The sequence below is a fragment of the Anabrus simplex genome, chromosome 2 (genome assembly GCF_040414725.1).
Source record: "Anabrus simplex isolate iqAnaSimp1 chromosome 2, ASM4041472v1, whole genome shotgun sequence".
Taxonomy (NCBI): Eukaryota; Metazoa; Arthropoda; class Insecta; order Orthoptera; family Tettigoniidae; genus Anabrus; species Anabrus simplex.
In genome coordinates, this window is record NC_090266.1 from 997,691,482 (window position 1) to 997,707,860 (window position 16,379).

At 39.6% G+C, this 16,379-nt stretch overlaps 1 protein-coding gene across 1 annotated transcript in view; it reads left to right on the forward strand.

Moving 5' to 3' along the window:
- Positions 1 to 16,379, forward strand: part of Hml (Hemolectin) — a 586,263-nt gene that overhangs the window by 26,575 nt on the left and 543,309 nt on the right. Inside the window, exons 5-8 of the mRNA XM_068226073.1 lie at positions 543 to 667; positions 5,417 to 5,576; positions 12,367 to 12,494; positions 13,197 to 13,292. Coding sequence (XP_068082174.1) covers positions 543 to 667; positions 5,417 to 5,576; positions 12,367 to 12,494; positions 13,197 to 13,292 — 509 coding nt within the window. The remainder of the gene's footprint in view (positions 1 to 542; positions 668 to 5,416; positions 5,577 to 12,366; positions 12,495 to 13,196; positions 13,293 to 16,379) is intronic.

Here is a 16,379-nt window from a genome sequence, read left to right on the forward strand (position 1 = left end):
CCTTGAACTATAGTTTGACGATCTGGTTGCAACAGCATGGAACTCCGCCACATTCGACTTTACCAGTTCGTAACCATCATTACAACTACGGTACTGTTCCGTACGGCACACTGTGCAGCTTGTAATATGTATTAGGTTTACTGCGGTCACAATATCAATTTAGTGTTTTGCCGACGTGTTAGGTTCATATGATCCAGAAGGCACACGCATGCCTTTCGATGTTTAATAAGAGTGTAACTTTACGGCGTCCTATCATAGTGAGGCGGTAAATACCAAGATATCCGGTTGTGTTATCTGAGTATACCGGGAGGGCAGATGTTTTCAGGACGGTATTAATATAGCGGGTTGCATAAAATTACACCAGAAGGTGCGGCTGATCACACGGTATAAGTCATTATTGCACTATATCATTAACTTTTGGTGATTTCAGAATTAGTACCATTGTTGACCAATCAATAAGGTTTAATTTCACAGGAATTACTCTTAGGCTATAAGGTGGAAGCATATTAACTGTTTATACGAATTCATGTATTATCTTTCAGTTGCCGCTATGATTGTCATCGAGGTTACAAGTTTCCAGACGGCAAGAGACAGCTGATTATCGTATGTGAAAATAAGAAATGGCAAGTTAAGGGAAGCGACTTTGAAGAACTTCCTAGTTGTACTCGTGAGTTAACACTTGTTCTAGTCATAGAGAAATAATAGCATTAGAAAAAATATAGGTTAAGTACCTTCCTCTATTAAGAATACGCACTTGCAAGTAGCTGATTTCATGACCATTTCGTAAAATATCAATGATATTCAGGGATTTAAGTGTTAGTTCTCTCAATCTGTTTAATGCAGACTATTTCAATCAAAAGTCATGTTTACACTGTACAGTTAAGGGAAAGTTGTAGAAAGAAGTTATCACAGTCCAATAAGTTAAGAGGAGATGGTAGTTTGTAGAAATATTATGTATATGTAATCGCACGACATTCCATATTTATCCTTAGCATATATCATATGTATGAACAGTATCTAGGATTGCATTACTTCGCAATATGTATAATTGATGTTAATAATAATAATAATAATAATAATAATAATAATAATAATAATAAAATCTCTTTGTATTATTGTAATTTATAAGGTACTAATGTTAAGTGGCCTAGTGTGCCACAAAACACGAAGACAGGAAGTGGAGAGACCGTAATCCCTTTTGTTAATAGCCGCCTATTGTTGAAAACAACGAGTGAAAGGTAATTAATTACATAAACATCCCTTCTTCTGGAAAACTGGACTACTGTAAATCGTAATTTAACGGAACTGTATTTCGAAATTGCATTTCCTCAAAACAGAGGATGTAGGAGGTATAATAATGAAATTGGCCCATGCTTTGTAAAGAGCTGTCGTGAGTTCGCCCGTCTCCAGCGACGCCGCATGAGGTCATAGTAACTTTAGAACGACGGAGAGCCTTACATTCCTGCAATGGCAGCCAAGGAGTCATTTTTAACTCTCAGAATAAATGCTTTGAAAACGTACACGTTATATCCAAATAAAATATTTATTTTATTACACAATGTTTCCTGAAATGTATTTTAGATGTAAAGACCTGACATGATTGTGTGGAACTTCCGTATTGCCGATTGGAGTAAGAATAACCACAAGCCTCTGTACAATGTTTCTATAAGGAGTTTTTATAAAATTAAAAACTGATCACTTTTAGTTAGTCGGTCTACTCTAACCCCTTTACAATACTTCTAACTTTTCTGAAATACTTTAGCAACAACCTAAACATATTTTGTACACGAGACTTGTACTTTCCTTGCATATTTTACCCAGACGGCTTCAAGGCACTGGTTACAGACATGACTGCACTTGTTACCTTTACACTGGCCAATTTGGCACTTCTTTCACTTTTTACATGGACACGATTCTGGATCCTCCTCTTCTTGACGCTGTCTTTGCTCTTTCCTTCTTGTCAGTTCACTTGTCAGCTGCAGAATGAACTTCATTCGTTTAATCTTCCTAGCCATAACTTGCTTGTATATGACCCAGCAGCAAGGTCTGAGGTATTGTAAAAGACATGCATCAGCCACCTACTTCATACGGCGTTGCTGATGTATTTACGAGACATTTGGTCAACTACATCCATCCCATGTTCCCTGCCAATATAGAAAGTTAGAGTTTCTGGCTTTTCTGTCTTCATTTGTTTGTTTGTTTGTTTGTTTGTTTGCTTGTTTCTTTATTCCATTCTGTGCCCACTTCTACTTGAACGCGCCGCGTGCTAAGAAGAAGGGCATGATATTTCTTCTTCTCTTCGTACACAATCAAGGTGCGTTTCCTGTCTGTCGCAAGATGGTTGTGGGATATAATTCTGAACTGTACTACTACATCTCATTAGAGATTTCACGACAAATAGGTTTGATTGCTCCCGACAATGAAAATTTCTTCTCTTGGAACTTCTTTGCTAGTTGAAGAGATGCGAAGAAGTTGTCTGTGGTTTATAAACCGTTCCATAAGGTTGAAATGACGTACTCTCCAAGGGGCGGCAGATTCGAGTGCGCGTTGACCTTACCAACGTATGGGAAGACATCGTAGGTATAATTTATCGCTACGTCTGCAACGATCCAAAAATTTGAGTCCATATTTTTCGGGTTTGTTTACCATAAATTAGGTAAATCTGCACCTGGTTTCACTGGGAAGTAAATGTTCATTGACGGTTATATTTTCTAAAGGTCGGTAACAATAAAGGCAATTTACCACAATAAACTCTACACCACCTTTGAAGGTTCTGTAATCAAATTAATCACATTGGAGGTTGACAATTCGAATTCGTTTTCTAATTTATTGCACGATGTGATATTCCTCTTGGGTTGTTGGAGGTTTCTTCACAAAATAAGGATTGCACACCCATCATCATATTCGAATGTTGACAAATTTTGACAGTGCCCTAACCATGGATTTCCGGACATCCGTCTCCTCTTGAAATATGATCCCATGGCCGCTCCATACAACATATTAATCGTTCTTGGTGGTTTTAATTACCTTGTAGAGCTGAGCTGTAGTCAGGTAACAATAAGGTAATTATACAAATTGCCCTTTGCGAAGGGTGTGATGATAATACATAATGAAAATATGACTGGGAACCAGCCCACTCGTGACAGCTCTTCATGAAGCATGATCAATGAACGCCTGTCTGGATCTTATTTTCAACCTAACAATCGAGAATTTTTAAATTATGTGGAAAGCGCACAAGTTTCTCTGAAGTACAGTTCGACACGCACTCCACGTCTCGTAAAATTCCAAGTGGATAGTGAAGCCTCTGTTCGGTCTTATTTAAGAGTAAGTTACTTCCACCAGACTCGTGATCTTCACAGAGGAACATTAGCTCTTCTTTGTACTCTGGTACACTTTCTCTTTAACGGACATTTCCACATTGTTTATTCAGCTAATATAGCACAATTAAAAGGCATTAAGTGTCCTAGACAGTAGAGAAATCTAAAGGTAATTTCGCTCCAAACGGCTCAATAACAGAAATCAGAGCTTGTATTGAGATGATTTCAGTCCTGCATCTCCTCGTATTTTTCTAGCTCTTGTTGGTAGTAGGGACTCCCCATAACAAAGTTCGAGTCTTCTATCTCTCTCGCTGGCCCTTGTTTCTCTGTCATCCGTGGCGCACCCTTATTTCTCCTTTGTCAGATTCAGCCTTCTATCGCTGGTGCCTCCCTGTTCGTAACTCGGTGAATGTCTTTCCCTCGCGTTATGCGTCAAACATTACTCCTAGAACCGCCGCATGTCACGGTTCAACATATTCTTCCTATTTCTTCACCATCTGCTGAACTCGTAGGCATATAGACTACCACTAATGTGGTGGGCATTGGCTTGGTGTCTGTCTTGACAACAATAACCTTTCCCTATGCTGATTGTAGTAGCTTACGCGCCGTTCTACTTTCTTATTCATTATTAAACCAACTCCTGAAATTCAGCTGTTCGATTTGTGTTGATAATTCTCTAGTCGAAGCCTTCGTGGCTCAGGCGGCAGCGTTTCGGCCCCTCACCACTGGGTATTGTGTTTCAAATCCCGGGCACTCCATGTGAGGTTTGTACTGGACGAAGCGGAGGCGGGACAGATTTTTCTCCGGATATTTCGGCTTTCCCTGTGATCATTCATTCCAGCAAAACTCTCCAGTATCACTTCATCTGTCAGTCATTAATCAATACCCGCAGAGGAGTACGACGGACTTCGGCAGCCGGCACAATTCTTATCCTCGCCTTTAGATGGGGCTTCATTCATTCCATTGCTGACCCAGGCAAATGACTGGAAACAGGCTGTACGTTTTCACTTTCAAATCCGTAGTCACCCAACCAAACTTCCTGCCCTTCCTGCCAACGTACTTCACCTATATCAACTACATCTAACTTTAGTCATCCATAATAATAATAATAATAATAATAATAATAATAATAATAATAATAATAATAATAATAATAATTTCGTTAAGTTATTGCTAGATCTGGGTGCTGCCATTTTAAGGCCAACCTTCCGATATGGGTAGATGACGTCTGCCCGGAGGATAGTGTTGTGTGTGGTTATTGAGGTGCAGGAGTGTTGGGGATAACACAAACACCCATTCTCCGAGCCAATGGAATTAACTGTTTGAGATTCAAATCCCTCGACGTGGCCAAGAATCGAATTCAGAGCCACGAGGACTGAAGGCTAAGATGCTGACCACTCAGCTTTGAAGCCGGACACATTGTACACGACTCCATAATGCGAGACACCTATGTTAGGGTATCTACTAACACCCTAAATCCACAATTAATTAGTAATATTCAGATGATTGCAATAGTGGATGATATCTGAATCGAAATATTGACATTTAAGGGCAACATTCTCCTTTCTATAGATTGCCCGTGCTTCAAAGATCCTCGGAAGGGAATTCCGGCGTTTCTGAAAGACCCATACTACTCGTTGAGGTGTCAAACACTTGACATTATTATTATTATTATTATTATTATTATTATTATTATTATTATTATTATTCAGCATCATGCACTTAACTTGTTGAGTCGTAGTTTTACAACGAACAAACAGAAAATGTTAATACTCTGTCATGTATTAAGAAATATTAGAATGTAATTTACACATTGTACTAATTTTGAAGTTAGATTAAGTGCTAAAGTAGGGGCAAAAGATCTCTATAGGTCGACGACCCGAACAAATAGCATTTTTAAGAAAAAATGTGCTAAGTATAAAACATGTCTTGTTGTAGCTTAATTCATAATTAAGCTTGCATCATAATGAAAGCGACCTGTACATGGCTCAATGTTCGTATCTGTAAGGTATCAGAATTTGTGAATTTATTTAGTTAGTTTACTTGTTAGTACTATTTATTTATTCATTAATTTGTTTATTTATTGCCTGAAATTACAGCTGAATGCAACCCTCCATGTCAGAATAATGGAATCTGCGTGTCACCCAATATGTGCAACTGCTCTGACATGTATCAAGGTCCCCAGTGTCAGTTCAAGAAAAATCCCTGCTACAACGAGCCTCGTTTACCAAATAATTCCAATTCGACCTGCAGCCACAGGTGAGTACACTATAAAATTACAAGTAAGTCCAGAGCATTATTCAGGGTTGCCTTGTATCTTTATAATCACTTCATATTTGCCACAAACAGCACAAAAATTATCCCTCTACACACTCAAACTCTATATGTCAGCACATACATTGTCCTCTGACTTCACCGCAAAGAGCTTCACACTCCTGGCACAAGTCTTGTCTTCAAGTACGAGCAGTGATTATAAAGTGTACTCAACAGTCTTCAGCTCAGTGGTAACTGAAAACTTTGGAGATTATTGTGCAATATTGTTAGAGTAGACCATGATTTCAGGATGAGATTAATTGGTCCGTTTTCATTCTTCTTGGCCTTCGCCCACATACCTAGGGCAGCACTAAATGTGGTTTATGTTCAGTTTCACAGCCGCATATCTTTCCTGACGCAAAACTTATGTGGAGGGATGTATTTACCATTGTGTGTTTCTGGGGTGTTTGGCAGTACGATCTGTTGGATATAAATTAGGATATGAAGTAAGACCAATACCGGCACTTCCCGCTCGAGCTAATAAATTAAGCAGACTGGGTTAATATCCTCAGATAGTAGAATCGAACCCAGGGTTCTCTGAACAGAAGTCCATTTCGCTGACCATTCAGGCAATTAATAAATACAGAACAGTTTACAATTTTCAAAGGAAATAGTAGACACTGATCCACTGGTTCAATCAACCTACACAGAAAATGAATATAAAGTTAATTCCGAGATTCACAGACCTATAATTAACCACGATACCCCACTTAATTTTGTGGTTGTGAATAGTGGAAGCCTTTATTTTTCACTCGTCCAACAACCTTCATAGCTTGTCCTTGGTATGTAGCGTAGTAGTGGCTCGATCTTCCAGTTCAGCAAAAAATAAGGCAAATGTGCTCCGTTGTCACAATTTTGGTTAAAAAGGTCATTTTGTAGGAGGTATGACGTTATGCGCTTTCCCAGCCAATTCTACTCGTGGAGCTGGAATGACATTTTGCTGCTATTTTTAATTTTTATGCGTAATACAATGCACCTGAAATCTTTAAACAGTTACCATTTGAGAGATATCTATTACACTCCAGATAAAGACTGTAGGGCCTACCAACTTTTTGAGAATTTGTAACTTATTTCCCTACCATTCACCCTTAAAATGGGATTATTATTCTTTAGAATCTCAGCGTCTCATTCACATTATCACCAGTATGGAATTTACAAATACACATAACGTAAAATAAAGTTCATAACAAAATGTACATACTTCCAGTTTGTGTATTACTAACATCGTTACTAGAATCTCAGCAAGATGTCCGATGCATGTGGAAATGAGAAGTCACGTCCCTGTGTTTCATATGAATTGGAGGTCCCATGACTATCATTACGAAACTAACAACCGCCTAAAACTAGAAGATTATCCCCATGAATTTATGGTTATTCATTTGCACCTTGTCTGCCTGATATCACTGTAATGGATTTCTCCTATAATATTGTGATAATTGCAAAGAACATGGTAGCAGAAATGAAGCTAACTAGACTTGCAATTCACAGATTTGAAGGGATCGTGTTGAGTATAAGCAAATCCAGATGCATTTTAATTAAACATGGCATGCTTTACTGGCCTTCGGTTCAGAGGGTCCCGGGTTCGATTCTCGACCGGGTCGGGGATTTTAACCTCCATTGGTTAATTCCAATGGCCCGGGGGGTGGGTGTTTGTGCTATCCCCAACATCCTTGCACCTCACACACCACACATTTCACTATCCTCCACCACAATAACACGCAGTTACCTACACATGGCAGATGCCGCCACCCTCATCGGAGGGTCTGCCTTACAAGGGCTGCACTCGGCTAGAAATAGCCACACGGAATTATTATCATACATGAATATTTTTGGTGACATCATATACAATCATAAGGTCAAGACCAGATCAAACTATTCCATATATCCGTGTAAATTATCACAACATGATTCTTTCGAACCTAGGTCAACAATGGAGAAGTAAGAACACGAATCTAAACCTGCTAGCATCATCTCCCTTTCTACAGCCTTTTCAGAAATTTACTCTACCGGTACTACCCTCGTTTATCTGTCTCGTCCTCGTCTACCCACTTCAGGCAACACCACTGCGTAAACGACAAAGAAAATGTATTTAAGATGGTGATGTACTGATAAAGACTATCCTGAAATAAATATTACCACTAGCGTACGATCTAATACCCAGAGGGCATTTTATATTCTCCAACGAAATACTAAGGGCTTAGAAGTAAATTTCCAAATATTAATTTATGTCATGTCCTTACCAGCTCTAGCAACATTTATGGAATCCCCACGTGCAACACCAACGCTGAAATAGATGAATGTTTGCACAAACTACATCTGTCTAATAAACAGTCCGTTTGAGAGCTCATAAGTGCTCGCCAGTTGAGTCAAGACCTATGCCTCACAGAATATGAAAGATTGCGCGCCTTACCTCATAAGGGCAAAGGGGTTATCCTGTGCAAGAACATTCGGTGACCGACAGATGGGTGACAAATTCTGACTGACCTTCTAGCAGTGAATGGAAATATTCACTCTAAATAATTACTTTTTTGCTAGTTGTTTTACGTCGCACCGACACAGATAGGTCTTACGGCGACGATGGGACAGGAAAGGGCTAGGAGTGGGAAGGAAGCGGCCGTGGCCTTAATTAAGGTACAGCCCCAGCATTTGCCTGGTGTGAAAATAGGAAACCACGGAAAACCATTTTCAGGGCTGCCGACAGTGGGGTTCGAACCTACTATCTCCCGAATACTGGATACTGGCCGCACTTAAGCGACTGCAGCTATCGAGCTCGGTAAATAATTACTAAAATTGTGTCCTGGTATTACCAGGCAGGTCCCAAGATAAATACCACTGTCACCGTTGCCATGGTGAGAGTGAAACCCTTGTACACGTCATCGGTGCCTGTAAACATGGTGAAGACCTTAGAAATACCCGCTATCACCGTATTGGAACTATGTTCTTTGAAGACTGGGGAGAACAGTGAAGTACATGCTCTTGTGCTCAATGGATCCTCTAAGTATAAGCATATATGCAAGATAACCATTCTCCAATAGGCTCTACTCAAGGCTTTTAAAATTGACCCTATTTTAAGAAAAAAAGGCTTCTAAAATCCATCCAAAATATGTTCATAAAGAAAAGTGTGACGCCTATGAACCTTCATTTTCATACTATAAGGCAAAATATAAGGTATTATGTATAGAATGGCATTTTCTGTTTGTCATTGCCCTTCACAGGAGTGCCCTAGGGTCAGGTATGGACGACTGGAGTAAGAAACTGCCTCCTTACTAAGTATTAACAACTCATTTTGTTGTTCAGAAATATCGATTTCTTCAAAGAGAAGGCCCGTAGAGTGTAAAGGATGTTGACTCAGGTACCTGAGAGGGGACGAGACTCATGAATGATAGCCCGTAGTAGGTACTAATACCGTAATCGCCAGAAGGTTTGATATGGTTAGTCCGTCCGCATAAGGTAGTTTGTCTTCATTCCTCTACTCTGTTGATCACATGGTATTGGAGACATGTAACTGGCATTAGGACGCTGCATTAAGACACGGTAAATTGACATCCAGAACTTCGAAGATTGTGAGGCTGAGGCCAAGCCCTAATGATCACAGCAAGTGTACAAATTAATGTTTTATTTTCAAGTTGTTGTTTTATTTTGTCTTGTGTGATATTTTGTCCATTGTATTGATTTGTTGTCGTATTTGCCATTGGTTAAGGGAATCATAGTCCGCACGCTATATTTGGGATGTGGGGTTTTCTTCTCTCTTCAATTGTATACGGTTCGGTTACCGTAAATAGATTCTGTGCTATTTTGGATGGCAGAGACAGTCCCAAGCAAGTGTCCCGACCGATTGGGAATTGTTTATAGAGGCCAAGATATGCGAATATATTAATGCAATTTCAGGTTTAAATGCTATTTAGACCGAGGCAATTGGCCATCAGCAATTTAACTTATTTTAATCTCCGTCATAATTAAATAATTTCCCGTATTCCGTGTAGTGAACTTTCGGTAACCGAGTTCGTGGTCCTTGTAAATTATGAATGACCTTTGTTGTCAGATTTTGTTTATACAAATATGTGTCATTTTCATTTGTCTGGGAAGCTGGCTGGGTCTCCAGAAGATCCACGATAAAGGGATATAGACAGCCGTGGCGTCACTGAAGAGGCGTACTAGAGAAGTGAGAAGTGAATTTTTTCTGTTTCGTTCTTCGTAAAAGATGATGTTACAGGTAGGTTTACCACTCACCCTGTGAGTGACACTTCCACACCATTCATCACACTCCTATTGCTCACACATTTTCTACGTTCATGTCGTCTAAGACTACGATAGATTAATAAAAATATCAAATTTAATCTACCCCACACCAGAAGATATAATGCGAACTGAACACTGTGTCTCATCAGACAGGCAATTATTTTTAAAATTTGCTTCGCGTTGCACGGACACAGATGGGTTAGGAAAGGGCTAGGAGTTGGAAGGAAGCAACCGTAGCCTTAATTAAGGTACAGACACAGAAAATGGGGAACAACGGCCACATGTTTATTCCATCAGGCATGGATCTCGTAGTTAATGTAATAATAACAATAATAATTTCGTGTGGCTATTTCTAGCCGAGTGCAGCCCTTATAAGGCAGACCCTCCGATGAGGGTAGGCGGCATCTGCCATGTGTAGGTAACCGCGTGTTATTGTGGTGGAGGATAGTGTTCTGTGTGGTGTGTGAGTTGCAGAGATGTTGGGGACAGACAAACACCCAGCCTCCGGGCCATTGGAATTAACCAATGAAGGTTAAAATCCCCGACCCGGCCGGGAATCGAACCCGGGACCCTCTGAACCGAAGGCCAGTACGCTGACCATTCAGCCAACGAGTCGGACTAGTTAATGTAATGGAAAATTACGTTGACTCTCCTGTAAATTCTTTGGAGTGATGAGCTTACGTTTAATTCCTCCATTTAAGCAGGTGTGAAAGGCGAATCGAAACTGTCAGCTCAAATGATGGCTCCGTCTGTCCTTCAGCGATCTGTGAGTATGTGATGATGACATACTGTGATCCCTTCATGGAGCGAGGAAAAGGCTTTTCATTTTCAGCGACAGATATTGAAGCATGTAACAGCGAGTTACAGGGAAATAAGTGCCAAATTTAAAGTTTACGTAATGACGAAATGCGGCAATGCATTCTACTGAAATACTCTGGAGTTTAAGCCCTCCATCTTTGAAACCATACTGTTTTCTAACGACAGCAGTGCAAGACGTTTCAATGATACAGTGATGTAGTGTTCCTTAACGTTACTCTAACGTTCCCAGCGACGATGGGGGAGTCGAGATCACGACCCGGAGGTAATAGCCGTGGCCTTTATTAACGCAGTGTCTGATGTCTGCTATTGAAATTGGGAACTGCGTAAAATTATACTCAGGGCTGCCGATATTATCGCTTGAACCCAGCGCCACCAGATCACTCACAAGGACGTTAATAACTACGAATTGTAGAGTTGTTACCGTAAGTTCGTCTCTCATACAGAGAGTAAGAAGCTGTCCATTCCAAGATGACCTGAGTAAGTGAATTTCCTCCTCTTCAGCATTTGCGTCCACATTCAGTGAGATTTGATGAAGTGTACACACCACAGTCTTCTTCTAAAACCAATGTCAGTTATTAGCGATTAGGTCTCCGTATGGTTAGAACGTTCACACTGCTCTGCGGTTAATCCGTGGGGACATGATACGTCATGTTGACCAGGTGACGCCTGCGCCTAGCAACACAACTGTGTGTTGTAAAGCTAAGTGTTCCTTATGTTAATGGCTAGAAGCCGGAGGTTCAGGAATTTATTTTTGCTAAAATAGGCAGGAAAATAATTAAAATAGGCATTTATAATGAGCGCTAAAATAATAAAGATGCTTTAATGTACGTAACACACATCTGTGTCACATTTTAGTACTTAGTCTTACATCGCCCTGTGGGCGGGGATGGTAGAGTAACGTCAGCGGTATCCCCTGTCTGTCGTACGAGGAGGCGACTAAAAGGGGGACCAGGGCCTCTCAATTTGTGAGTGTGAGTTGGCGACGACGGTTCCCGTAGCCGAGTCTGGCGTTGCTTTTACTTACTTGTCTGACCTCCCTTAGTCAACTCTTGTTCTTTTCCGACCCCGACGTTATTAGACTTGCAATTCCTAGGGAGTTATTCATTTTCACGCTCTTTGTGGACTTCCCTATCTTTTGCTGATACCTTCATTTTTGAAGTGCCGAACCTCTTCCATTTTCCTTCTGATAGTGTTAGTAGACGATGGTTACCAAGTTGTCCTTCCTCTTAAAGCAATAATCACCACCAGCACTTAATTTTACGTAGCAAGGACGTGACCTGGCAATCCTCTCGACCATTTGGCTTGCGGAGTTTTAGGAGAGATTTGTGTAATGTGTAAATGTTATATTTTATCTATCAAGGTAAAATGGTTTTCTTTATTATTAATACAGCGAGTTGGAATTATATATTTTCTCTTTCCATTGATTAATTTTAATACATAAATAACAGCAGAAAATATCCACAGCTTAAAAAAGCAAAAAAGGCATTTAACTATAAAATAGGATACGGAAGCTAAAATAGGCAAAATAGGTAAAATAATAACTGGTCCTAACTTTCCCAAACATATGGAAACATGTTTGTCTCTGTGACACTTTAAAATATCCACTCAGATAAGAAGGAATTTTGCCTAACATCCGGGCTCTATTAATGACCTTATATATGTCGGATTTCTTTTTCAGAGCATGCACTGTGGAGTGTCGCCAAGGCTACCAGTTTCCTGACGGCTCCTCTATCACCAATCTAATTTGCCGTGATGGTAACTGGGTCCCTACGAGGTCCAGCTGGGTAACCCTACCCGACTGTGAAGGTAAGGGTTGGTACATACAGGATATTGGAAGTGCGAGATATGATCTGGGTGCAAATAGAAATATCTAAGAAAAACTCGATGCATTTTGTCCTATCAAGTCATGGGATTTACACACTAACTAAAAACTGTAAGCAGACAAATGTACCAGAGGAATATTTTATACGCATGAGAAAAATATGTAATTGTGAATTAACTTGCTCTTCACACTCTTCATGGGTTATTAAGTAAAGAGTTGAGAAAATGAGAGAGAATAGTGAAATTGTGAAATATCTTCACAGGAATGAGAGAAGGGAAATGGGAAGAACGTGAGGGCAGAACGATACATGTGGCTAGTGTTATGGGTGGGCATTAGAAAATATCCTAGATTCTATGATTAAGCTAAAGTCTAGGAAACAATTCACGAAATCTAGGTCTTATTAATATTGTTGAAGGATATGTCCAGGAAAGACACATTTCATGTATCTACGTACGGTAAATTATGATTGATTGATTTTTGCAATATTTTGTTGTTTGGAATGTCTTTAGTGTGCTGAATTATAATTAACCAAGTGAATGCATCAGTGAAGATTACAATAAATGAATTATCTCTCTCCCCAGTAAATTATCATCCGTGAGTGGGGAAGAAGACCTTCCTTTTCCAGTTATTAATAACCAAAAAAGGGTTTCTTGGTCTTACTTATGTCACGTATTATTATTTTCTAGCCAAGTGTGACCCACCCTGCAAGAATGGAGGAATTTGTCTTTCCTACAACATGTGCCAGTGTCCTAAGGAGTTCAGAGGGCGCCAGTGTCAATACTGTAAGTATTTTCCACAAACGTTACTACATCACTGTGATTGCCTTTTTCCCAGGCTCAAGACTATCAGTTTAAGTTCTATCAAAACATTGGAATTTGATATCATTTGCCTCCTAGACACATAGATATTTGTCACAATAGCCTGCTAGCCTTGTCGATTTGCCTTAAAGGAGCGAATGAATAAAATAATGAAGACGAGAATACAAGGGTAGGAACTCAGCCGGTAAGAGGGCTCTTTCATCATCAGTCTCCTCAGATAGGGTGTGGGGTCCGAACCACAGGGGTGTGACTTTACATTTGTACTTTCTAATACTGAAGAAGCGTACGTGTTGTGATTAATGTAGCCCTTCCTCATTTCCTCGGATCCAGGTGCTTCTTCACTGCAATGCTGATCCAGTTCATACCGGTTGTGCACGGTTTTAATGAAGATCTATTGATCTATTTCTTGTGCTATAAATGTTTTCTCAGTATAGAACAGCTTTGCTTTTGTATTCGATGTCGGTGAACAGGCGAACTATGTTTGGGCAAGGTTTTATAGTTTCCGGCGTACTGCAATCAATGTAAATCTCGCTCACTTCTTCCTTCCTAGTAACAAACGAACAGTGCCGAAATGAAAATCAGTTGGCTCCTTACAATCGAAACAACCATGTCTTACTGAGCTAAGATCATGTTGTCTACAATAATATTAAATGGGATAATATTATTATTATCACTGATACTACGTCCCACTAACGGCATTTTTGGTTTTGGTTTTCGGAGACGCCAAGAGATGTAAGTATACACAGTCTAATATGTATCCATCAAGCACTGAATATTTGAGGACCACTGGAATACCGTAAACTTGCACGGTAACAGATCCTTCCATCTTTCTTAAAATCGGATTCTCGCTTTCTTTCTTATAGTGAAAATAATAGTTTTACTACGCTTGTACTACTTATCTCCAACTTGACACTTCAGTCCGCATAGTCACAGTCAGCTCACTCTTATTGTAAGCTTAATTGCCTTTCCGGCACCAGGAGTGACCAAGGCCTCGCCTAAAAGGCAACAACTCACGCCACTATCCAAGCAGGTTGGATAGGCCTATACAGCTAGCCTGAAAAATTAAAAGAGTTTATTTTCACATTAGGGTATCTCAACTCCTACTGGATCCGTCAGTTAAATCAGCCCTAAAGCTGGCTGGATCGTCAATCAGCACCGCCAAAGGTTGTCTAGTTATAGAAAATCAAAGTCATTTGTGATCGCTAAAATGAGGTTTACTAGGCAAGGTGAGACATGAGAATAAAGTCTGCTATTACTTCCTTCACTTAATGGATAATTCTAATTTTTAGGTGACTTGTGGTCTCAAAATGAATAGGATGTTACTGCATTGTTATTATTATTATTATTATTATTATTATTATTATTATTATTATTATTATTATTATTATTATTATTATACAAGTGTGAAAAAATGTTTTATCTAATTTCTAAGACAAGGGACGAAATACAAAAGTAGAGCACTCTACTTTTCATTCGGGAGATGGTGGGTACGATTCCCACCATCGGCAGCCCTGAAGATGGTTTTCTATGGGAAACCATGGAAACCAGTTAAAACCAGTATTTATGCAGTCGGTGCAGAGAGTGGGAGAGAAGAACAACATGAGAATAGCCTAGTACCAATAACAATTCTGGAGCTGGATGGCATTAATGGAATATAATGTAGCCTACAATGAACACTACATGACAGGCCTGGTCAGCATGTCGATCATGATTGATAGGTCGATTTTGCATTAGTTTTAATCCACCAATAAAGGCTTTGTGAACGAGAAGCATCCAAATTCCTGATAATCGTATAATTTATATTCCATATACTAGCATTTGTACCCGTTCTTCGCTCGGGAATTTGCGGTGGATTACATGCTTCCTTCAGGAATTTATGCGAAGTAACACGGCTCTATTCACACGTTTAATGCGATATGTTAAAATGATACTTTCCTACGAAAGCGCTTGGCAGTAACGTGAAATATGACGAAGCTGAATAAAGCCGAATGTATTACATGGTGCAGTTCCTGGTACGAACTTGTGCCAAACTCTCCGTGGTTGTCAGGTTGCATATTGTATCTCTGACCACTGGCCTGGCGCTCTGACGTTGATGATACCTTACTAACTTTATATCTGCCCTATCGAAAGGAGTAAAGTGGTTCTAATTTTTCCCCTTACCCTCCTTGAAGTGAGATGCACGGCATGTCCCACAGAACTTGGACTAAGGATAATATTTTTCGTAATCATCTGCGTTATTATCCATCGTACGATAAATAAGTACCCGGTATAAAGTAACGGAAATAACATATTCTTAAACGTTTGTTATATACAGTCTTTTGATAGACATAATGTTAACAAAAATATTTCATAATAATCTTAATACCTACTCCATGCGATTACCATGACATCATACGTACCTGATAACACAATTCTTGAGTGAATAGATTTCTAGTACATAGTTTGGCTGAAATAAGTCCAGAAGTTTTCCCACTTTTTGGAATATACAAACAGATAGATAACCAGACAAACAGGCTGATACCATAGGGAAAACTTCTACCTCATGTTTCCTCAGTGTTCAGTTACATTAGGGGGGGGGGGGGGTGTACGTTTCAAACCGAGCGAAATATTGTGCATCCTCTGATTTTTCCTGTTATTGATTCTTCAAATAACTGTAGGTGTGCGAGGGTGCCTGTCACTGGCTACGGAGCATGAAGCCCGTAGAAAATAATATTTTTCTCCGTCATTTGAAGAGTAAGCGAAAATTATGTACATAACAAAGAATAGTTTAAATCAAGGGGCGTTTCATATGTAGTCTACAGATTTTACATATTATTAATAGTGTAAGAGAAAATTGAAAATTTATTCTTGTCTTCCTATAAAACAGAAATCTGTTCAGTGATTTTTAAATTAACTTATATTCATATCTAAACCTTCTCCTGGGTAAGTAGACACTAAATGTGGAGTTTTGTCAAGATCTTTTTAGCCCTTTACCCGTGAACCAGCGAACGAACAAAAACAAACAAACAAACAAAAACACGAAAACTATAAACTACTGATACGAACTTGAGT